Source organism: Dermacentor andersoni, chromosome 5, assembly GCF_023375885.2.
Source record: "Dermacentor andersoni chromosome 5, qqDerAnde1_hic_scaffold, whole genome shotgun sequence".
In the NCBI taxonomy this organism is placed as follows: domain Eukaryota; kingdom Metazoa; phylum Arthropoda; class Arachnida; order Ixodida; family Ixodidae; genus Dermacentor; species Dermacentor andersoni.
Window position 1 is genome coordinate 21,245,082 of NC_092818.1, and position 25,404 is coordinate 21,270,485.

At 47.2% G+C, this 25,404-nt stretch overlaps 1 protein-coding gene across 7 annotated transcripts in view; it reads right to left on the reverse strand.

Annotated features, from left to right (window-relative positions):
- Window positions 1-25,404, reverse strand: part of LOC129384594 (uncharacterized) — a 165,419-nt gene that overhangs the window by 41,717 nt on the left and 98,298 nt on the right. For 6 of the 7 annotated variants that reach the window (XM_055070148.2, XM_055070144.2, XM_055070143.2 and 3 more), the window contains one exon: window positions 126-173. The exons of the other annotated variant lie outside the window; for it this stretch is intronic. In XM_055070148.2, the coding sequence (XP_054926123.1) occupies window positions 126-173 (48 nt within the window). The remainder of the gene's footprint in view (window positions 1-125; window positions 174-25,404) is intronic. 7 annotated transcript variants of the gene reach the window in all.

Sequence of the window (25,404 nt, forward strand, 5' to 3'; positions counted from 1 at the left end):
GAAAAACATATCGTCCCAGCTATTCCTAAACAGGGTCTCGCTTAGTAGAATCTAGGTGTAGATTACCGCTGTTAGATTTTTGAGGTAGTCATGCAATCGGGTCAGACACCGAAAAGGCTACGCACCATGTTCGTCGTGAAATTGAGGAAAACTTTCATCTCGATGGCCGAAATCTGCGTAATGCAAACAAAAAGCTTTGAAATTAAGTACACCACAATATTAGAGCTGTCATTTTTTCCTCATGCTCCTTGCCTAATAGTGTTTTCCATTTTTGTCAACATTAAGTGGACCCTTTTAGAGTAAGCAACAAGGCAAGGGCGCTTCTTGGTACGAATAACGGAACAACGGAGTACTAGTGCGATTTTTTTGGGTAGAATTTTGCAGTAGCAGTTGCCTGCGTGTGTTGAGGGGGATAGTTAAAATGCAAATACGTGCGGTGTATATAGACGGAACAAAAAAATACTCCGGTTTCACATGCAAATATCGCATAAAAACACTACTAGCTTTATGAATCATAGTAAAGGAAATAATTTTGCAAACTGCTGGCTAAGGCCCGGGAGAGTTTGAAGTTGCTTACACTTCTACAGTATCTCCCTTATACAAAATCAACTTCTTGGTGTTTTCAAGTAGAGGAATAGTTGAAAATAGTTTGCGTTTAATGAGCATGACAGACTTTTATGCCATCACGCCTGCGCTAGAAAAATCCGGACAAGCATGAATATTGCCAGATGAAAATTGTTACATTTTGCGCAAGCACTTTCAATATTCTTAAACGAACAAACTATTACGTGAACAAAGGTAAAACACGTTCATGTTGTCTGCATAATTTTCATAGCAATAACGATAATAATTCTGTAATATCGTTGTCTCCCACAAAATGCAGACATTTCTAAATTTCTTCTTTTCTCAATGTACCAAATTGTAATTCTTCAAACAAATTTCGTATCGCCTCATGAGCAGTCGTAATATTTTTCAAAATGGTTCTGGCTGTAAATTTGCGTAAGTAATTTTATTGTTATTTTGAGGACACACTCACGCTAAAGCACTCCTTGTCAAGGTGTCATATTCATTGTCCACTATAAAATCCTGAAACTGCCCGCAGCCGTAACCTTTTGCTGAATCAATCGGCCATATCAATACATGGTCCACGAAAAAATAAATGTTCAATGATAAGCGCACTGAACAATGAACTGACATCTGGTGCTTGTGAGTAAAAATTGCGATATCAGGTCAATGCTCCATTTCACCTGAAGTGCCAACGACTCATTGGCAATTTTTGTTCGTAAAAACAAAACACAATTTGGAAATCGAGTTTTACTTTGCAGGCGGGCATTCATCCTACATTGTGCGTGTTATGTTCACTTTTTCAAATTTCGCTGGTAAACTTGTATAATGGTGTAACAAAGGAATGTCCGAACAGCTTTCAGTGTTTTGTCTCGGGTGCATATAAATTTTGCTGTATACCAGGTAGCTTTTAGAAGGTGCAAAATATTAAAAATTTGCCTGTGGTGCATAACACAATTCAAACCACTGATCTAAATTATTCGATGAGGTGACCATTAGTTCTATGCCAAATCAAGATGCCTAATGGAACAATTGACACACTTATGCTAATTATTATTACATTACTTACAGCACATATGCAAATATATCAATTATAGCTGGTGAGTTCGAAACGCGTATCAACATGCGACGAATTCTCAGAACTGCATAAGGTTCGAGATATTGCCATGTAGAAGCAATGGTGAAGAAGGCAGCTAAAGTGTGATTGAAAAAAAATAGCGTTTTATTCGGCGAACTTATTCCCTGAAAAGGAAGTTCCACTCAAAGGACAACGCAATTGGCGATCGTCAAAAATCTGATCTGCCGGCCAAGCGCGTCGGCTTTTATACACAACTAATCGAATGTTCCAGAGTAAACGGTGGTGCCCGCGTGTCTTCCAGAAAGTTCCACACAATTCGCGTCGCACAAACAGTCAGATTACACGAGTTACGGTGAAAACAAAACCATCAATAACATTCGGGAAACTTCCTATACACGCGGGCGCGTCCTGGGCTGAGTGATAACACTTGCTAGGATGTGATAAGCGCTCATCCGAAAGAGATAGACAAGTCCACGTGTCAATAATAATTTTCAAAGTGTCCGACGAAATGTATTACCGTTCTTTCTTTTAATAAAGCGCTATGTTATGCATTGAAGCACAAAAGTAACTGGAACACCAATGCGATCGTCGTAAACTTAGAAAGTTATCTCAAAACTGGTGCAGTGCTGAGAATTCGTTGTAAATGTATACGCCTTGCGAATTCATCGGTTATGATTCGAGGATTTCAATATGTTCCGTAAAATAATTAAATGAAGGGTTAGTTAATGCAATTATGTTCTATATTTGACTAGGCATCTTTATTTCTTGTAGAAGTAATGGCCGCCTCTTCCAGTAATTTAGATCAAGGGTTGGAATTATGCTATCTATCACAGGCAATTAAAAAAATTGCCTTATAAAAACACCCGGTATATCAGACCCATACAGCAGTCTTCTGAGAGTCTACTAGCCTGAAAACTGATTTCTGCACGGCCATGCTTGAGTTATTTGCGATGTTGATCGACCAACATCTACCCATGGCTAAGAGAGTTGCCGTAGTAGGTCGTTCCAGGATAATATTGATTATAAGGAGTTGCTTAACGAGCAAGAAAATAAGTAGGCAAGCATTATTGCGTCCCGGTGCCATTGGAATGCAGCTACTGCCACATGGAGTCCTAACATGAAGACCCTAACGGCAAAACCGAGCTCAGCAGCGAAATGCCATTGCAGCTCATCCAGTGATGTTGCTCAGGACGCGTTCCCGCCTAAGAAAGCAATGATGGTAGTAGAGAGAGTTACATCTGTCAAATACAGCGTCTTCAATGTTTCGCTGCGCGTGTTCGAAAAAATATTTGCGTTCACCGCTGCACTGTTCCTGCAAAAATTTTGCGGTAAGATTGCAAATTAGCGTCGACTTCGTTTAGTATATCATTTGGCGCAGTTTCTTATCTGGTTCGTAAAAAAAATGCAAATTTTTCAGCGCTTATGGGGATGCGAAACGCGGCCGCGTCGGCGCAAGCATAAGCTTATGTCGCCGCCTGCCGTCAGCTGCAGAAAGCAGGATTTCAGGAAGGGCTGTCGCTTGTTGCTCGCTCCAGGAACAGCGACTGCCCTCCTTGAAACGCTGCTTTCTGCAGCTGACGGCAAGCGGTGAAAGAAGTTCATGGTTGTGCAGTCCCGGCAGCAGCACGCAACTCCATAGGCGAAGGTAAACTTGCCCTTTATTCTTGAAAACCAGGCAATTAACTGCTCCAAATGTCGTACTAAACGAAGTCGACACCAAAATTCGATCTTTCTGCAAAATTTGCGCAAGTACAGTGCAGCTGTGAACACAAAATTTTTTTTCGAACACGTGCAAGGAATTATTCGGGATGCTCTATGCAGGTTTATAAAGACGTGAACGCTTACTTTTGTATAAAAGGAAGGACTAGACAACCCATGAACCAGCAGGGACGGTTCTCATTAGGAAGTAAAGACGCATGCGTCAGCCAGGAATCCCTAAGATTACTTTATACGGAATATTCCTACATCGATAGGTAGTTTTGGACTGCTCATGCCGATCGAGAGCGCGTCACGCCCACTGTTCTTGTACCTTCTGATGTGTCGGCAGCGGCAGGCAAGTGGGGGCCCACGCCCAGCGAACGCGCGGCGAGCGCCGACGCAGAGAGGGAGACACGGAGCTAACTGCTCCCGATGAAAACCGGAACGAAGACCCAGCCGGCTCGCGGCTGTTTATTACTAAAAAGGACTTCACGTGCCAGATGACACCTCCCGATTGGTCCCAGCTCGTCACATGACAGAAGGGGGGGTGCGCCATCTAGCTAAACTACTAGAAACATAAATGTATGATAACACAGAGATCTGGCAGGGGGCGACACTATACTACATCATCCCCCCCTGGAAACAAAGTAAGCATACAGTGAAGCGCGCACACATGACGCGCACTTAAGTCCAAGGACAAATTCAGTTCGTTCCCGCCCAAGTTCACATACACGCGCACCAGTCTTGGGCACCAAAACACAGGCAGTCACTCAAACAAAGTCCGACAAGGAACACGGCACAAGACCCACTGCACCGCAACAAGGAACACATTTTATACCTTTGTGAACGAAAAATGTGAACTGTCTCCTAAATGTCACAGCGAGGCCCCTAGCCGTGGCATTTCGAAGACGGCAATGCGCTCTAGATTCAAGAGACATAATCATCGAGCCACGGAGGCCGTTTTCTGTCACGCTGAGGACGCGTGCGTATCTCAGAAGAACTTTGGGGGTTGCGACGCGTATTGGTCGACTTTGAAGACCCAATCGTCCCACTACTATTTCCCTCCCCCTGGTTGGAAAACTGAATGTGGTTGTCGCTCAAAGCTGGAGAGGGTTGCCCAGGAAGGTCCTCTCGACGTCCCAAGAAGTCCTGGGAGGCTACCGATTCCCCCACGGAATCTGAAACGATTGCTGACTGTGTAGACTCGGAACTGATGCAGTCAGACGCACTACAGAACTGATGCCTATGAAAGGACGATGTCACGACAGACGAGTCATCGGAATGACTATCGAGGTTTGAATATGAGTACAAAAAATCTTTATCCGTTGTGGACAATGTACCATGTTTTGAATTATCTACCACTGTGGTTAACTTAGACGCATTCCACGTCTTCCCCTCACTGAGTACAAAAGAGGATGGTCCTACCTGGGCCTTAACTGTGCGAGGTTTGCTGTACTTAAAAAATGCTTTCTTGGCAAGTTTTACTTTGACGGAGTCTCCCACCTTGATACGAGTTGCCTGAGCACCTCTACGTTTGTCTACAAACTGTTTAGTTTGCCGCTGTTTCGGCGAGACTATCTCGCGAACTCGACTGTTCTGAACCGCTGTGTGCTTATGCAACCTGAAGTTGCTAATATCTATCTTTGAACGGGGTTGACGACCATGAAGTAGGAAAGCTTGGGAGAGACCCGTTGTAGCATGTGGCGTAATCCTATAGGAACCCAAGAATTCTGAAATGCTTTTCGAAGCATCTCGACCTTCAAGCCTTGCTACCTGCAGATGTTCCTTAACGACTCGGTTGAACCTTTCTATTTGACCATTTCCCTGAGGATAATAGTTGGAGGAGAATAAATGAGCGATTCCCTTTTCCTTTAGGTAATCTTGGAATTGTTTTGAAACAAACTGCGGACCATTGTCCGTAACTATAGAGTCTAGCAACCCTTCACGGCTGAAAGCCCAGTCAAGAAGCTTAATGACATCATCTGTGGAGATGGAATTAGTACCAAGTACTTCTGGCCACTTTGAGTAGTAATCAACTAGGGTGACTAGATACCTAGGGCAGGATTTGTTTAATGGACCAATGATGTCCATTCCTAATTTCTGCCAAGGCCCGTTCGGCCATTCAACTGGCTGCAATGGAGCTACATGAGGCTTTGCAGACTTGTCTGCCAGCTTACATACATGACAATGCTTTACATACTGTTCAACAGTGCTATCCATCTGGGGCCACCAATAGCGTTCACGAAGAAGCTACTTGGTACGTACGATGCCCTGATGATTTTCATTGGCCAGCTGTAGAAATGTCGGTATTAGAACATTGGGTATTACGACACGATCGCCACGCATGAGTAATCTATCTACAAAGGACAATTCTTCATTTACATGAAAGTAAGCTATTAAAGCATTGTCTATGTTTTTCTTTGAAGGCCAACCCTTTGCTAGGCATTTGCTGACCTTCTGAAGAGTTTCATCTGTGCTCGTAGCAAGTTGCACTGTTTCCTTGTCAACAACCGATGTGACTAAGGATACTATTTCTTCCTCCTGAACTACATTCTGCGAATCCTTTACTGGAAGTCTAGACAAGGCATCAGCTACTAAATTTTCTGACCCTTTGCAATATTCAATCTGAAAGTTGTAATACAGGAGCCTGGCTGACCATCTCGAAATGCGAAGAGGTCGACGACCTGAGTCGCCAGCGGACAGTAATGCAACTACTGCTTGGTGGTCAGTTCGAAGAGTGAGCCGTCTACCCCAGAGGTAAACATGCCATTTTTCACATGCGAACAGACATGCTAGTGCTTCACGCTCTCCTACAGAATACTTTCGTTCAGCTACCGACAAAGTTCTAGATTCAAAAGCTACAGTTTCTAGCTTAGAACCATACGGTTGTTGTAACACAGTACCAACACCAACATCAGATGCATCAGTCGTGACTACCACAGGCAAGTCAGGTTTGAAAATCTTAATGACAGGGGAACATGCAAGACGAGCTTTCAACTCATTGAAGCTGCGTTGTGCATCATCAGACCAAGCAAAATTTTGCCCTTGCCTGAGCATGAGGCGAAGCGGTTCTACAAGTTCTGCATAATGATCAATGAACTTGGCATAGCAACCAGCTAATCCTAAGAAGGATTGCAATGACTTAATATCTGTAGGAGCAGGCGCATTCAGGATTGCTTTTACCTTGCTCTCTGTAGGCGAAATGCCTTCAGCTGAAATTTTATGGCCCAGAAAAGTCAGTTCTCTCACAGAGAAGACACATTTTTCATTCAGTTTCATACCACTGTTTGAAATGCAAAGCAAGACTTCTCTTAAGTTAGCATCATGCTCAGGTTTTGTCCGACCCCATACCAAAACGTCATCAAGGTAACAGACAACATTCTTACAACTCTGCGAGATTTGTGACATCATTTTCTGAAACACTGCTGGCGCGGATGCCAAGCCAAAACAGACACGCTTGAACCTGAATAAGCCTTCATGAGTTATGAATGTAGTGAGATCTCTGCTACCTTCTTCCAGTAACAGCTGGTGGTAAGCAGATGCTAGATCCAGCTTAGAAAAATATGTGGCACCATGAAACATTTGTAATAACTCTTCTACGTGCGGCAAAGGATACCCATCAATGACAATTGCCTTATTCGGTTCCCGTAGGTCAACACAGAGCCGGATGGCTCCATCCTTTTTGCGCACCACGACGAGTGGAGACACCCATTAAGAAGCCTCGACGCGCTCGATGACGTCGCAGTCCTCGAGACGTCGCAGTTCATTTGTCACCTGGTCACGGAGAGCCAGGGGTAGTCTGCGCAACTTTGAAGATACTGGTTCCATACCTTGGCGCCGATGTATTCGGTGCACGAAGTTTTTGACGAGTCCCAGCTCGCCACTGAAGAGGTGATCAAAACCCGGAGGCACACTTGTGGGGCTCTGTACTGGAGGAAGTGAAGCCAGGCAGCATGTCAGTGACGTACCGTCGATTTGTATCCCCAAGCGCTGGATGGCGTCAAGACCCAACAGTGACGTTCCTGTAGACGTTACGTGGAACGTGACTGAGCACGACCTTTGAAGAAACTGGACAGTGGCTTGGAAAAGGCCTTGAATGTCGATGCGTTGCTTGGAGAAATTCCTTAAGTTCACTGCTGTTTTTGACAATCTGTGCTGTCGACCAAAGTGCTTTCCAAAATCTTCGGCAGTCATCAATGACACAGACGCTCCTGTGTCCACGAGCAGCCGCATGGCGACGCCGCCAACTACGACCGGGACTTGCAAATCGTTTTCAGTTTCCAAAGTGCTCACCGTCAAGACAGACGCGGACGGCTGTCCTGCGGAAGTTGAAGACCGCGTCTCTGCGGAAGAGACGTGCTGAACAGTACGGGTTTTTCGGCATACTGATGCAAAATGGCCCAACGTGTGGCAGGCGTTGCACCGCCGGTTCCTTGCTGGACAATTCCTGTACGTTGCAATATGCTTCGTGCTGCCACACCGGTCGCATGAACTACGGTCGAAATTGGGGTCCTTCTTCGCATCCTGTGCTTCATTGCGGGTCCCGGAGGAACCTCGCGAAAAATGCCGCTCATCTGGGCGGTCTTCCGGAAGACGTCGGCCATCTTGGCGGCTCCTCGGAAGAAGTCGGCCATCTTCATGGCGTCCCGAACTACGTCGGCCATCTTGGCGGCTCCCCGGAAGAAGTCGGCCATCTTGGCTCGTCGACGGAGCGCCAAGTAGAGCTGCCTCGATCCTTCGTATTTTTTCGGAGTCGAACGCGCGGTTCGCTCGATGCAGGGCTTCTAACGAGCGTCCAATTTCTTCTGCCTTGTCCAGGGACAGGGTTTCGCCATGAGCCAATAACTTTTCGCGAACGCTGACGTTCGCTACACTATTATTTGGTCTCGGACGCGCTCGTTGTAGGTGGTGCCGAAGTTGCACTGTACCGCCTTCTCCTTCAATGCGGTCACGAATTACAGGAATCCTTCTCCCTCCAACTGCCTTCGACTGGTGAATTCGTGCCTCTCCGCCAGCACATTTGTTGACGCGGCGAACAGCCGGTCAAGCCGCTGCAAGAGTTTCTGGAACTCTGACGCTGGCGGGACCGCTTCACTTGACGTTGACGCTGCGCCGGTCGACTGCCTTGCTGCCTCGCTTGACGCTGACGCTTTGCCGGTTAACTGCCTTGCTGCTTCCTGCTCCTCGTCTGCAAAGTACTTCCGTTGTCCCTCACGCCCGAGAGCGCTGACGAGCGCGGACGCTCGTCGCGCGTCCGTCCAGTCGCCACCGCTGGCCGCTTCGAGGTGGGCCTGAAAAATTTTAACGCGACAGCGTTAAGGAGCTCGTGTCGCAGAAAAGCCGGTGTCGTCGGCGTCGGCGGCGGTGGCCGTGAGTGATAAATCCCAGCAGGCACTTCATGAATAAAAAAACAACTTGCAAGATGGGTTGGGTGGGAATCGAACCAGGGTCTCCGGAGTGTGAGACGGAGACGTTACCACTGAGCCACGAGTTCTTTTTTTTCTTTATTTCCAGCTTGGCTACAAGCTTCAAAAGAGTTTGTGATCATAGATCACACTCGTTTTATATGTGTCAAAGTGTCAAGCATTGACACCACAGCTTCATCACAGTCCTTCGTCTTGTACACGTCACGTACCTTCACAACCATTTCCACAAAATATTCATACACAGTGCGGCCATTAACATCACAATGTCTATATGCCAACAGACTACGCCAGCCTGCGTGCATTCCAAGTAAAAAGATGACATCCATCTGTTGAAAATCATGTTCAGGTGGTAAAAAACGAATGCCATGTGGATTGAGGGGTAGGTCTATCTTTACCGTTCTCTGTAGTATATCCCAAAAGAATATGGCATTATTACAATCAATGAAAACATGTTCGATCGTTTCGGCTTTGTTGCACAGGCTTCCCCATGGCACATAAATTCCTCTTTCCTCCAACCACGTTTTAACAGGCAAGGTTCCCGTGTGAAGCTTGAAGAAGAATGTTTTAACGTTTGCCGGTATCCACATATTTTTAACCCTTTTAAGTACGTCTTGCCCAGGCCCTTCTTGAAACATTAACCGATACAATGGAACAGGGAACACACTTTCAATGAGATCCTTCATAAGACGCTTTCTTTTTACATTGGAGAGGTACTCAAGAGAGAATCGCGCCTTAAGGAAACGATAGGACGTTACAAATTCACGCAAGAACCTTGAAATTGTGTAATGAGGGCAAATGGCTGAAGAAACAAAAAAATCTGGCATAGAAACTGCTAACATGGTTTGAAAAAAACTGCACAAAAACGGGTCTCTTTCGTATATTATCAATATGAAACGTGATACAACTTGCTGAAGAAACAAGTGGCACACCGACAGACCACCTTTCTTTACTCGACGAAACAAATTTGTCCTTGATGTTCGTTCCCAAGTAGAACACCAGATAAACGTGGCAAAGATTCGGTGAAATTTTTGAATGTGCTTACGTGTACAATACAGTGCCTGCAGAAGATACATAATTTTCGCAGCGAGAAAAACGTTGCAAATAGTGGCACGCGCAAAAATCGACAATTCGCGGCCACCCCATGCTTCGGCCATCGCACGCATTTCATCCGTTTTTCCGAGCCAGAGTGACTCGTTCTCACGATACCCATCCAAAGGCACCCCCAGGTAAGTGCTAGGTGTCGTTTGCCGCCGAATATTTTGAAAAACACCGGGCGCGGCATTCCAATGGCCATGCCAGAGACCAATACTCTTTTGCTTATTGATTTCACTGCCGCTTTTCTCGCAAAACCTTTCAGTAATTCTTAATAGTGCGCTAACACTCTCCCTATCTTCAGCAAATAGGGCAACGTCATCGGCATAGGCAAGAACACCTACTTCACAGGAGTGTATCTTAAAACCCCTGATTTCTGTACTATTAACTATTTTTCTACAGAGCGGCTCCAAAAATAAAGCAAAAAGTAAGGGACTTAACGGACAACCCTGTCGAACGGAAGAGAGTACTTGTATGCGTTGTGAGAGTTCACCATTAACAATTAAATTGGTACCTGAGCTTTGATATGCCATTTTGATGCCATTACAGATGATGGAACCAAGTCCTACATAATTAATTAATAAAAAGAGAACACTATGTGGTACCATGTCAAAAGCCTCAGCTAGATCTATTTGCAGCATCGCTACCTTGAGGAGAGCGCTATCGCAATATTCTAAAATGGTTCTAGCTGTATGAATATTTGTAAATATTTTCCTACCCCTGATGCCGCATGTCTGATGCGGCCCAACTAACTTCCGTGTAACTTCCTGCAGCCTTGCTGCAAGAACTTTCATGACAACCTTGTAGTCTACATTTGTCAACGTGATTGGCCTGTATCCTGTTACTTTAAGTAACGTACTTCTATCTTTGCCTTTTGGGATTAGTACTGTGCGCGCACTATTGAACGATGGAGGTAATGACCCCCGCTCGAGTGCCTCTGAAAATACTTCAAGCAATGCTATTGCCATATCCGTCTTGAACGCCTTGTAAAATGTCGCGGTAATCCCATCCGGACCAGGAGATTTGCCCGAGCCTAGTTCCTCAATAGCCCTCTCAATCTCTTCGATACTAATATTCATTTCTAATAAATTCGTTTCCTCTTTGCCTAGCCTCGGCATTTCTGCCAAAAAGTCATCCTCGTAGCCCGGCACCTTTGGCTCAGGACAGGCAAACAATTCTCTATAGTAACCTTCAAATGCCGTCATGATAACTTCCTGTTCTTTGGATATCTTACCATTATATTCTATTTCCAATATTTCATTTCCTCGAGCGTACGCCTTTTCATCTGATAAAGCTCGCTTTGTTGGTACTTCCCCCGCGAGATATTTTTCAGCACGTGCACGTATAATTGCACCTCTGTATTTATCCTCCTCTAAGCTTTCTAGTTTTCTTTTAATGACTTGCAGTTCTTGCGTCACCAAACCCGGATTAGCTATTTCGATTCGCACCAAGTCTTCGAGCTCCTGCCGCAGACCTTGTTCATGTTTTTGAGCTTGATATTTTATATGCCCACCTCTTTCTATAGCGTTCAATTTTACCCTTTGTTTAAATAACTCCCATTTCTCTGTGGCACTGCGTAGTGCGTCATTAAAAAACTGCTCTATTTCTTTTTTTGTTTTGTCTATGAACACGTCATCCTTGATAAGCTTGGCGTTCAATTTCCACCTTTCCCATTCAAGTTTCCTTTTTTGCTTTTGGCCGATCTCGAAGGTCACTAAACAATGATCACTGAAAGAAACAGCATCAACATCGTAGTTCTGACACAAAGGCGCAATCTCCGAACACACATACACTCGATCTAGTCGTGCATGGCTTGTGCCTTGAAAGTGTGTGAAGTGCTGGCGACTTCCACCTCTTGCAAACTGTGCCACATAATTTAAAGAGAATTTTCTCACGCATTCTTTAAGATACACAGCACTTTCATCATTTACACTAGCAGTGGTTGAACGGTCTTCCTGATTAAGGACACAATTGTAGTCACCCAACACAATCAAGCACCTCAAACAATCAAAATACATACTCAATTCGCGAAAGAACACACATCTTTCATGCGGCTTTGTAGGTGCATAGACACAAATAAATCTAAATTTCGCTTCCCCGTAAGAAAGATCGCACAAAACGAAGCGTCCTTGCAAGCAACTTGTAAACGTTTCAACGACAATGCCAATTGAATTTTTAACAAACAATACACACCCGGCTGATGTTCCCACCGCATGGCTCACGCATACATTGTACCTTAAAGAAAATTTTGCTACCAAGCCTTCGGTCGCTTCCTCTCTGCTAACCTTAGTCTCCTGGACCGCAAGCAAATCTAGGTCTCTTTCTTGCATTATGCGTTTGACCTGATATTGCTTGCGACTAGCCCCTAGACCCCATACATTGAGCGTACCGACGCGTAATGGTGCAGGTATACTAATCATGGTGATTGTAAGCGCGAACCACCAGTACAACGCTTACCGTGGCTCTACCCTGCAGTGGGAACACCGGGGTATTACTTGTCGCGTCCCTGACCCCGAACCGGCGACGAAGACGCCGACCGGACTTCGGGGACATATTTTTTACCCTTGGCGCCAGGATCGCGATGCCACTGACGCTCCAGGCGTTTGACCTTGCGTTCGGTGCTTTCCTCCGTCAACTTCGGAATGCCTGTTCTGGGACGCTTTCCGCGTGCTGCGGTCGCCCCCGTAGCGTCTGCTTGATCTTCGGCCGTAGTGATCTCGGTGCTGTCACTCATATCTTCCTCTTCACTTGCTTGACTTAAGGGCAGTGGCTCTTGCGTGTCGCCTATTTCGGCACGTTCCTCAGTTGCCTTACTCAAATCGCGGCTGTTAGCTGTCGTCCCTCCAGCTTTCTCGGCGTCCGTCTCCCGGGCCTTGTCTTCGCGATCCTTGGTGTTGCTGTTCGGGGCCGACTTTTCGGCCTCCTCCGCGTCCATGATATTCTCTTGGTCTTCTTCTGTAGGGAGAACCGTTTTGGTTACTCTAGCGTAGCTCCTTGCACAATCATTGGTTTCGTGTCCAAACGCCCGGCACACACCACAACGTGGCGTCTGGCAGTCCCGTCGAATGTGTCCTTCCCTGCGGCACCTCAAACATAGCGGGGACCGGCCCGGAGCCACAAGAAGTACAGTGCCACTTCCTAACTTGAAAAGATGAGGCAGGTCATCACGATCAACACCTTCCTTAAGTCTCATTCGCACGACTCTCGTCGTGGACGTCGCATGTTCAAAACCGGTGACGGACAAGTTGTCATGCGACACGTCGAGAACGTCACCAAAGCTACTCAACGCTTGCCGAAAGCTCTCACTTTCGACAGCAAAGTCGACCCAGTGCACTTTCACGGTGACATCTTGTTGGACGGGGTCAATGACAGCGCAGAAGCCGCCCTTGACTTGAAGTCCACCCGTTTTCACGAGAGCATCCTTGTCCACCTTGCTGCGCAACCTGACTAGCCAGACGTGATTCATCTGGTAGGCTCCAATACCCGTGAAGTTCTTGATGATGCCAGCTTCCTCCAATGGCTCGCGAAAATCTTCCAGCCGATATGGTCGTCTTGCCAGGTCCCCGTGCAAAAAAAACGCACTGCTGCATGCTCTCGCCTGAAGGCAGTGTTGGCAGCAACATCCTATAATCTGAGGGTGCAGAAGAAAACCTGTCACCGTGGCCAACGGCGGCCGCCAAAGAACCTCGCACGGAGCGAGCCATCACGCGTCCTTCCTCCTCGAAAGCCAAACGCGGAGTGAGCCACGAGTTCGATGCTTCAAAGCGGTACAAAAGCGCCTCTAGTGAACGCGGTGTTGCCTTAGAAACGAGCTGTTTCTAAGGCTCAGGCGTGCGTCGCTTGCTCAGGCGCACATTTCGTTGTCGCGCCGAACGCTGCGTTGCTCGACGCTCACCGCGTCCGATGCGGGGCGCGTAGTCGCTGCGCCGTAGCGCGTCTTACACCCCTTGGCGGGTCGACGGGAACGCTGTCGCGTTCCACTCTTGAAGGCGAAGCTTAAGCGTCCTCCAAATTTTTTTTCCATCGAGACCATGGAATTAACGGTGGCCCGGGCAATTCCAGAAACACGGGAAGGTTCGCCGTAAAAGACGCCATGCCCGGTAGCGTGCAGGAGACAGTGCAGAAAACAAGCCGGAGCTCGCAGCAGGAATGGGGCAAGGAAGAACAAAGGGGGCGAGAAGGCCTAGGCTCGGAAGCCTCGCGACGCCAAGTGCGTCGGCGGCGTTTGCATGCCGTGCAGACACGGAAGGGTCGCTTCACTTACGAAGCTCGTTGGTTTCCCGGGGCTTCGGTCGGAACCGCAGCGGGAGTCCCACCCTCGTCGCCAAAAGATGTTGTGTCGGCAGCGGCAGGCAAGTGGGTGCCAGATGACACCTCCCGATTGGTCCCAGCTCGTCACATGACAGAAGGGGGGTGCGCCATCTAGCTAAACTACTAGGAACAGAAATGTATGATAACACAGAGATCTGGCAGGGGGCGACACTATACTACACCTTCCTAGGATACTGCGTAGTGATTTGGTTGTTGGTTTTCTGCAGTTTTAGCTCTGTTTCCTTTTGCATATATATATATATATATATATATATATATATATTGTAAGCTTCGCTTCCTCGTCTGGCCGTGCAGAAGTCGCCAAACAGAAGCTGGGAACGCGCCGCCAACTTCCCCAAGAGTCTTACACCTCATACATAGAGGATGTCTTGGCTCTGTGCCGCCGTGCGAATCCTAGCATGACGGAAGCCGAACGCGTTCGCCACATCTTAAAAGGCATTGGGCCTGTCGCGTTCAACGCCTTAATCGTGCAAAATCCGGCTTCTGTCCAAGACATCACTTCAACGTGTCAACGCCTCGACGAGCTGCAGTCTATTCGTCTTCCACATGACAGCAGCGATCCTCAGGTTGCTCATTCTCCAGATCTACGTGCTCTTATCCGCACCATCATCCGCGAGGAGCTTCAACTACAAGACCTAAAGCGTCCCCCTGCTGCCTGCGCACCAACCCCCACCTTCGACTTGCGCGAGGTCGTAAAGCAGGAGTTGACAGCGATGACTACACCCACGACGCATCTTGCTCCGGTAGCGCGCTCCACCCCTACCTACGCGGATGTTGTTTCGCTACCCACCCCTACCGTGACTTCCGTGCCTACTGGCGTTTCCTATGACCATTTGGCTTCGATGGGAACCGGAGCACTTGCTGCGCCATCGTACCCTCAGTGGCGTCCACCTCGTCCGGTTTGTTTTTACTGTGGCATACGCGGCCATATATCTCGCTTCTGCCGCCGGCGCCAGCAGGATGAAAGGCGAGGCTATGCTGAGCACGAAAGAGACCGCACTCGCCGATCAGACGACTACTATCCCGGACCGCACTCATTCCCTCAACAGCGTTCTCCGTCTCCACCAGCTGCTCCCAATCTGCCTCATAGTTCCCGTTCGGCCAGACGTCGTTCTCCATCCCCTTACCGGCGCTCTACATCACCACTTCGTCCCACTTCCCATTTTGTCGACCAGCACTCGGAAAACTAACTGTTGCAGTTTTTGGAGGGGAAACTGCTTCTTATCGGTCTTCAAAAATTCCTCCTGTTCGCCCGGCCAACATGCTTTCTGTGACTGTCGAAGGTGTTCCCGCATCAGCTCTCATCGATACCGGTGCCGCCGTTTCTGTTCTTCGGAGTGATCTGTGTTCCCGGCTCCGTAAAGTAAAAACGCCTTATCTTGGACCTATTTTGCGTGGCGCTAATAATGCATTCATTCACCCTGACGGACAGTGTACTGCTCGTGTTCTCATCGACGGCATACGCCACCACATCGAGTTTATCATCCTTCCAACGTGTATCCATGAACTTATACTTGGTTGGGACTTCCTACATTCTGCTTCAGCCGTCATTTCATGTAGAGAAGAAGTTGTCCACATCACAGATACAGAGCTTGAACCTGTTGCGGACTCTTCACTTTCATGCGTGAACTTGGTCCTCGCTTCAGACTACGTCCTGCGTCCTGGTCACGAAGACGTTGTAGCCGTAACGTCCAGTCAGATCGCCGACGGAGACGCCCTAGTCGCCCCTTCTTCCCGCTGTACTTCTCGCGGAATTCTCATTGCCACCTGTCTCGTCCGGTTTTCACGCGGCCGCGCCCTTCTGTCTGCTTGCAACACGACCCCAGATCCTGTGATGCTGCCCAAAGGGATGACTGTGGCAACCCTCGCCGACACTCAACCAATCTCTCTAGTCACGCTTTGCCCTTCTTCATCGCCAGCACCAACCTCAGGTTTGGATGATTCTTTCCCTCCTCCAGCCGTTCTTGGTTCTGACCTAACAGCCGCGCAGTCCGAAGCCTTAATGGTGGTCTTGGCAAAACACAAAGCCTGTTTCGATAGCTGTTCCTCTGTGTTGAGCCAAACTCCTGCGGCTACACACCGTATTGAAACCGAAGGTTCCGCTATAATACGACGACGCCCCTATCGTGTATCGCCGTCCGAACGAAAGGTCATTGAACAACAGGTCGCTGACATGCTTGCGCGGAAGATAATACGACCTTCATCTAGCCCATGGGCGTCTCCCGTGGTCCTGGTAAAGAAGAAAGATGGCTCAGTTCGCTTTTGCGTGGATTATCGAGCGCTCAATAAGATCACACGCAAGGACGTATATCCAATACCTCGAATTGACGATGCTTTGGACACACTACAAGGGGCGGAGTATTTCTCCAGCATTGATCTTCGATCAGGATATTGGCAAATTCCGATGAACGAGACTGACAAAGAAAAGACCGCATTCGCTACACCGGATGGCCTTTATGAATTTAACGTGATGCCTTTTGGCCTTTGCAATGCTCCTGCCACATTTGAGCGCATGATAGACAACGTACTTCGTGGTCTAAAATGGAAGACATGCCTCTGTTATCTGGACGATATTGTCATCTTTTCGTCTGACTTCAGCCAACATCTTCAACGATTAGACGAAGTTCTCAAGTGCCTTGCGAATGCTGGTCTCCAGATCAATACAAAAAAATGCAAATTTGCAACCAAAACAATAAAAGTATTGGGTCACGTCGTCTCAAAAGATGGCATCCAGCCTGACCCCGACAAGATTAGTGCCGTTCTTCAGTTTCCTCGCCCCCAGCAACAGAAAGATCTACGTAGTTTCCTCGGCTTGGCGTCATATTTTCGTAGGTTTATACGCAACTTCGCAGCAATAGCAGCTCCTCTACACAAGCTACTGGTTACCGGTGCCTCTTTCACGTGGACTAGCGACTGCGAGTCGGCTTTTCAAGCTCTTAAGCGGCATCTTACTTCCGGACCAGTGCTTCGCCACTTCGATAATCGTGCCCCCACCATACTCCATACTGACGCAAGCGCACAAGGTATTGGCGCAGTACTTCTGCAACGTAATACAGCATCTAAAGAGCAAGTCATAGCATATGCCAGCCGAACACTTTCTCCAGCTGAGCGGAACTACACCATTACAGAGCAAGAGTGCCTGGCTATCGTTTGGTCGATTCAGAAATTTCGCCCATACCTTTACGGCCGCCACTTCACCATCGTCACCGACCATCATGCTCTGTGTTGGCTGTCATCAATGAAAAACATGTCAGGACGCTTAGGACGCTGGATACTCCGCTTGCAGGAATATGACTTCACTATAACGTACAAGTCTGGAAAACACCATCATGATGCAGACGCATTGTCTCGCTGCCCACTCTCACTCTCTCCAGGTAACGCGCCGTCGTCTTCCCAACCACGTCGTTCCGATGCTACGCCTGCCTCTCACCAACTCTCGATAACATCCCTGGACCAAGTTACGCTTTCATCACGCTCTGATTTCGTCTCGCTTCAGCGGGCCGACTCCTACTGTCGAGCTCTCATGGATCGCCTTAGTGGGTTCGCCGAACCGCCCAACAGCCGCTTGCGACGCCAACTTCGACAATTCCGCCTTCAAGGTGGCGTGCTACACCGCTACATTTACCACCCAACAGGTCACCGGTGGGTCCCAGTTCTACCTCGCTGCCTTCGTTTGCGGGTATTAGAGGCACTTCACGACGATGTATCGGCTGGCCACTTAGGCTTCCACAAGACTTACGACCGCATAAAGACCCGCTGCTTCTGGCCTGGCCTATCCTCAACGGTGGCCAAATACATTGCCTCTTGTGCGTCATGTCAGCACCGCAAACGCTCGACATCCCCTCCTGCCGGTTTACTACAACCTCTCCCTTGCCCGGACGCACCTTTTGAATTTGTTGGCATTGATTTATATGGTCCCTTGCCGTTGACACCCTCCGGTCACCGTTGGATTGTCACTTCGGTCGACCATTTAACAAGATATGCCGAGACTGCCCCTCTGCGATCCGGCACCGCTTCTGAGGTCGCCGACGTTTTCTTGCGCGCCATCGTCTTGCGCCATGGGGCTCCTCGCGTTCTTCTCAGTGACCGTGGCAAGGCGTTCATTTCACAAGTCCTCGAGGAAGTTCTTCGAGCCACTAATACCGTCCACAAATCTACGTCCACTTATCATCCGCAAACCAATGGCCTTACTGAGCGCTTCCACCGTACGCTGTCTGACATGATTTCCATGTACATCCGTCCTGACCACACTGACTGGGATAAAATTCTTCCTTTTGTGACATTCGCATATAACACTGCTATTCAACGAACTACCGGCTACAGCCCTTTCTTCCTTGTGTATGGACGATCTCCTTCCACCATATTCGACAGAGAACTATTTTTCGCACCTTCTTCGCCTAACGCGTCGCTTCCGGAAGATTTCGCTGCCCGAGTTGCACATTGCCGTCAAATCGCCCGGCAAAGCACAGAAGCTACCCAAGCTGAGCGCAAGCGTTACTGCGACAACAAACGCCGTGACCTACGTTTTCACCCTGGAGACCAAGTCCTGCTTTGGACTCCAGTCCGCACCCCAGGCCTCTGTGAGAAGTTCCTTCCACGCTACATTGGCCCATACACCGTTGTGCAGCAAACATCTGCAGTGAACTATCTCGTTCGCCCAGTACACTCCGTCACTGACCGGCGCCGCCGGAATGCTGAAATTGTTCACGTCTCGCGGATGAAGCCCTTCACTCCCCGTTTAGATAATCTCTAATCTGCGGCCAGGCTGGCCGCTTCCATGACGGGGGGAAGTTAGTGTAAGCACTATTAACGTACTTCGTCGTTTTCATTTGTACATAGCCATCATCATCTTCACTGTTCTTCGACTTCTTCGCGCGTGAGCTGGGGGCGTTGCCTTTGGTGGAATAAACAGCGCTGGACAACTTGATCGGTCTCGGTATTATAATATATATATATATATATATATATATATATATATATGACAGGTCCCAGTACAACTTCATTTGTGAGACAGCCCTCGTGTCGTGAATTTCCTCCTCTTTGTCTCTTATGCGTGCGCTGAATTTTCATGACCGTGAAATATGGTGGTCTTTATTTCTTTTTAGTTATTCTGATGTCGAGACGTATGTATCCGCTCATATCAGTAAGCGATTCAAACGCAGTGTTGATGTGGGAGGAAGGTTTATTTCTAGTGACGCTCATGAATAGAGATTCTTCCTTGGAAGGATTCACACTCTGATGCTCACAACATAAAAAAGTAATATCCAAGTCTTAATTCAGTATTTGCTGGTCATTTCACAAGTTCTTCAGCTCTACATACAAAATAGTCACTAGAAAACAATCGTATCGTAACTGGCTTGCTGATTAGGATAACTGTGTCATCACCATGGGTCATAAAGAACGAGCACAGAAGGTTTTCTCGAGACTACAGTTGAAACAGGGTACATTGTGATGGCCCTTCAATCTACAGTATATCTGAGTACCTGAGCGCAGCCTTTTTCTCTGCTAACAATCCCATGGAAAATCTATCTTAAGGGCCAAGGAAAGCCTGCACGAGTAGAATCCTAATATGGACATGTACGGGTTTACAATCGGAACGCTCGCGTCTCCTACTGCAAGCCGCCCTCTGCTACAGTGTGACAACCAGCTATGACCGATGGATACATGACAACAGATTCCACAAAACACTGCTTCAATTCATACACAACATAGGCCTCACAGCACACATATAATACACATATACGCTCCAAGAATTATGCCTTAAGGGCAAGTCTTTATCGAAAAATAAAAAAGAGTAGAATCCCGAGCACAAATCGACGCCATTCGCGCTTTCAATATGAACAGGTTGAGCTAACGTAAGATTTGTTTGAAAAATAAGCTGTTCGGGATTTGTTAACGCGTTTCGCCGCGTTTATTTTTCAAGAGGATATCTTTGATCGGCAAGGACATGCCCAGCAATGTTCATGTGGTCTGTCCCGCATAACTTTTACGACGACTGTGGAGAGATATTTACTTCGTTAAAGGAATGACCACGTTACTCTAGCATCTTTGTCTTCCCTTTCAGCAGATGTTCGATGAAAACTTGCTAAAAGAAAATGAAAGGTTTTTCTGATGGTTACCTATAATGAGCGGTTTTTATAGAACAGAAATATACGTTCGTGAACACCACCGTAGTGTCGTGGTGATGGAGTGGTTTTATTTTATTTTATTTATTTATTTACACAATACTGCAGGCGGCAATGCTGCCCAAGCAGGAAAGGGTTTACGAAAGATGCTTTTACAACATATTTTCAAATGAAACATAATATGTGCATTCAACAACATATTCCGGTAAATAATTCCATTCGTCGCTCGTAAATGACAAAAAAAAAGATTTCTGAAAAATTTTAGTACGAGCAAAGTGTGACTGGACTACTTTAGAACGAAAAATACGCGATGACCTTTGTAAGGCATCGGATATGTGGCATTTGCTAAACCTGTTTGATTATGAAACGACGAGTAAAAAAAATTGAGCCTGGCTATTTTACGACGCACGTGGAACGGATCCAGTCCAAGTTGGCCTAACATGTCAGAAACTGATGATGATGCTTTGTAATCGGAGCAAATAAACCATACAGCCAGGCGCTGAATTCGTTCAAGTTTATCAATTTCCTTATTAATGAACGGGTCCCACACCATGGAAGCATACTCTAGGACTGGGCGTATGAGGGAACGTAAGCTTGCAGCTTGACATATGAAGGTGACTTCTTTAGCTTTCTGCGTAGAAAGCAAAGTATATTTATTTATTTATTTATTTATTGAACATACCTTACACGCCCCTTGACAGGGCATTGAGTAAGGAGGGTAATGAAAAGTGCAAAGTAACTTGTCAGTGTACAAACATACGGTTCAAATTTGCAACTTAACCCATTAAATACCAGCGTGACCATATGGTCATGTTAGTCTACACAGTGGATTTCAATTAATTAAGATTATCAAAACGGCCCCAAACTCGCCTTTGACGTGCCGTTAGACAGATTAGGGTTCCCTTTATGGATACCAAGTGACAGCAGGTGTCCGTCGTTTTGTGGGAGCCCCTCGCAAGGGCGGGAATAAGCGTTGCTGTGCGAGTAGCGTCGCCATGCATCACTCCAAGGGATAATGTTTTTTTTTTCACTACTTGTTTGAGCAATAGTCGGATATCCTTACCTCCATATTGCTCTTTGAATATGTGACCTTCGATGAGCATTTGTGAAAGATTAATGTTTGGTTTATCCATGAACGAGCGTGTTATCTTGCGCGTTGCCATATGGTCACGCTGGGCCTTTAGGCTACCTAACTTCTTATTTTTTTAAAAACTGCACTCTCATTTCTTGCACGGCTGCTGGCATGTTCCCGCAGTAGTTATTTCTTATTTTATTGTCTGAATAGGTTGGTGTTGGAATAAATGGCGAAGATACTCGAAGAAGACGATGATGACGTGTCAGTGATTTATATCGACCGCGAGACGCTAGCATTTATTTGGATGAAGAGTCGGCCGATAAAGACTCTGGCGGGCTCATTGACAATCTAATCGGGCGGCAGCTATTAGCCGGCGCTCAAACTGTTTTCTCTGAAGGGCACCGCATTGGTGGATCCGACTCGGACGATGACGACCCAGGCGGGCTAGGTGACGGAACATGAGGTTTCTTCTACTGTAGTTGATGCGGCCATTCCTGCGAAATTATCCACTGCTTCTAAGTGGACGAACGGTGATCTACAGAAAAGCCTTGGAATATTTCTCTACCCAAACTTTGCTGCTTACAGGGACTTTTCACCTGTTGAGTTGTTCGAAATCTTTTTTGACGAAGCCTTCGTGGAGCTGCTAGACGAACAAACAAGGAAGTATGCGTTATTTTTCAATATGCCCGATCCGGAGGTTACCAAAGAAGAATTAGGTTTTCTTGGAGTGCTCGTTTTGTCCGGCTAAAACCGCTTGCCAGGGAAAAAGTGCCACTGGGACAGCGGCTTGGATCTGAGCAACACGATGGCCTACAAAGCTATGCGAAGAAATCGCTTCGTACAGATAATGCGATGGCACTATTGATGGCACTGTTGAAAGCAAGGTTTCTGGAGCACTTTCAACCTGTGCGTCACGTGAGCTATGACGAAAGTATGATTGAGTATTATGGTCGTAATGGCTGTAAACAGTTTATACGCGGAAAGCCTATCCGCTTAGGGTATAAAGTATGGTGCCTAGATGCCAAGAACGGATACCTTGTAAACTTCAAAGTTTATCAAGGCAAGCAGGGGATCCCGGAACATCTAAAAAATATGAAAACAACTTCGGAAAGGCAGCGGCGCCACTTCTTCAAATGGTGAAGAAGTCGCAGCAGAGACGCACGACCTTCCTTTCTTTTTTTATTTGGATAATTTATTCACAGGCATGCCGCTACTCAGGCATCTCAAGGCACAGGGCTACGAAGGCACCGGGCACAGTGAAGCAGAACCGTGTTCCCAAAGAGTGCCCTATCGCTCGACCACAATTCGTCAAGCGCCAACCTCGCGGGCACGAAGAGCCCGTGCTGAGCGACAATGGGGTAATTGCTGTCCGCTGGATGGACAATTCTGTAGTAACGATCGTAAGCACCATTCACGGCGTAGAGCTAATGTCATCTGCAGACAGGTACTCTCGTGTTCAGAAGAAGTAATGCACAAAGTATGACGAGCCATGTGTATTCCATTATTTAAACTATATCACACTAAATAAGTGCTCGACTATTCGCAATGTATGTGTTTTGTGATATTTCAAAGCTTGAAATAAATGTTTTTCAATTTGCGTATTTTGCTGTAGCGTAAGGGCCCAGTGTGACCATATGGTCACGGGCTATATTTCAAAATCTAATTAGGCAAGAGTAATAATTTTTGGCATGTGAAGTATTAGTACAAAGGTAAGTTATTATATTAGATTTATTTCAACATAGCAAGAAAAAAAAAGAAACCGGTCCCTAATGGGTTAACACAAAGAAATAGAGAGGAATCGATGATAATGTGGTATGACGGCAAGTATAAGGTTAGGCGGGAAAAAGATAATACTAAAAAAATATGGGCTGTAATTATACATATGGCAAAACTGCACACAAAAACTATAAAGTACACCAATCACAATGACAACAGTAAAAAAAAATAAACTACAACCAAAGATAGACAGACAAATATGCGGATTCTAGGCGCAGGAGGAGGAGGAGGAAGTGAACTTTATTGATTTAGAAAGAGTAATTCAGCGGTCGGGCCGGTTGTCTTCATCTTCTATTGGTTGATGACGATCTCCGGCCTGCATGGTTGGCGCCCCTATTCCAGGGCACAACTGAGCGCGGCTGCTCGTCGTGTATGATCCACCAGCCTCCGTTGGAGGCTAGGGTCGCCGCTGGAGAGCACGCTCTCCCACTGCTCCGCACTCGGATTTTCTATATTGTGGAATGCCTTATTCGTATTGCACTCCCATGTGATGTGATAAAGTGTGGGTATTGCGCCACACCACGGACATGTGTCCCTGTATTGACTTGGGAACATTTTGCATAGTATATGTAAATTTGGGAAAGTTCCTGTCTGCAGCTTTTGCCAGTAAACTGCCTGTTATTGAGTGAGTGTATTGTGAGGCGGGGGAAATCTGATCCTCGTCCCTCTATGGTAATTTAGCCTGTCAGAGTACGTTGGGATCACTGCCATGAAGTTCTCAGAATCTCTGTTTAGGTCCGCTCGGTTTGTATGCTCGAGAGCGATCCTATGAACCCTTTGGTTGCCCTCAACCAGAGTGTGCCCCGGTACCCAAAAGATGGTGTGTCTAATGCGTTTATTCTGTTGGCCAGCGCAGAGGAAGATTTGGAGCGCTTTTTGACCGATTCTGCCGTTAATGGAGTTTCGGCATGCTTCCTTGTAGTCTGGTAGAATTATAAGGGATCTGTTTGTGCGGTAGCCCTCCACAGCTGCAAGAGCAACAGCCATTTCCTCTCCCTTGGTTACCGTACAATCCCGTGCCGACGCGCAAGCGATTTCCCTATAGTTCGACTCTATTACTGCCACGACAACTCTTTGTTCTCTTTCCCTTCGTTCTCGAGGATATACCGCGGCGTCCGTGTATACCGTGTGCGCCTTGGTTGCTACGTATTTTTCTACATATTTTGCCCTAGCGTTCCGCCTGGGTGTGTGTAAATTTGGGCCTATGTTTCTTGGCAGGGTACTGATGCAGGGTACCTTGATGGTACTGCGATACTCATCGGGTAGGTTTGCCGTTCTTTGTTCTTTCCTTTCAATTTCTTTGTGCCCCAGTTTTTTTAGGAGCTTTCTGCCCATGGCAGTCTGCTGGAGTCTGAGTAGCTGCGATTCTAATTGTGCTTCTTTGAGCTCCTCGAACGTCTTGTGGAGTCCGAGGGCCAGCAGCTTCTCTGTCAAGGTGTTGGCCGGCAGGTGAAGCGCTGTTTTGAATGCTTTCCTTATGATGGCGTCGGCCTGGTCCCGTTCGCCTTTCTTTGTGTTGTAATATGGGAGGGCATATGTAAATACGTAATCTGGCTGATTATGAGGCTTTTAACCAACTTGACTGTATCTTCCTCCTTCGTGCCGCTTCTTTTATGCGAGACGCGGGTGATCATACGTGCCACCTGTGCCGTCGCTTGCTTGAGTAGGTTTATGGTGTGTGTGCAGCGTTGATTGCTCTGCACGCACATTGCCAGAATCCTGACGGCTTCTTTTTCTGGTATCTTTTGTCCTTCTAGGGTGACGCTGATTTGTTCTTCCGAGCGTTTTCCTTTTCTGACTCGCAGGCGCTCTGACTTCTCCATCGAGCAGGCGAGGCCTCTTTCCCTACGACATTCTTCCACGCATGTTGCTGCGGCTTGTAGTCGTTCTTCTTTTTTGGCTGAGCGAGCCTTGGCCAAACGGTGAAATCGTCGGCATAAATGGCGTGATGTATGCCGTCGATCTCTTCCAGCTTCCGGGCTATCCCAATCATTGCAATGTTGAAAAGGATCGGTGAGATCACGGATCCCTACGGGATTCCTTTGGTTGGCGTGTGGAACTTGTCTGCCCGCAGGTCTCCTAACCCCACCGTGGCTGTTCTGTTTGATAGGAATGCTGTCACGTAGCCGTGGATTCATCGTCCGCTGTTGAGATCGTCCAGTCCCTTGAGGATGGCCACGTGGCTGACGTTGTCGAATGCTCCTTTGACATCGAGTGCCATTATTATGTTTTCTCCGT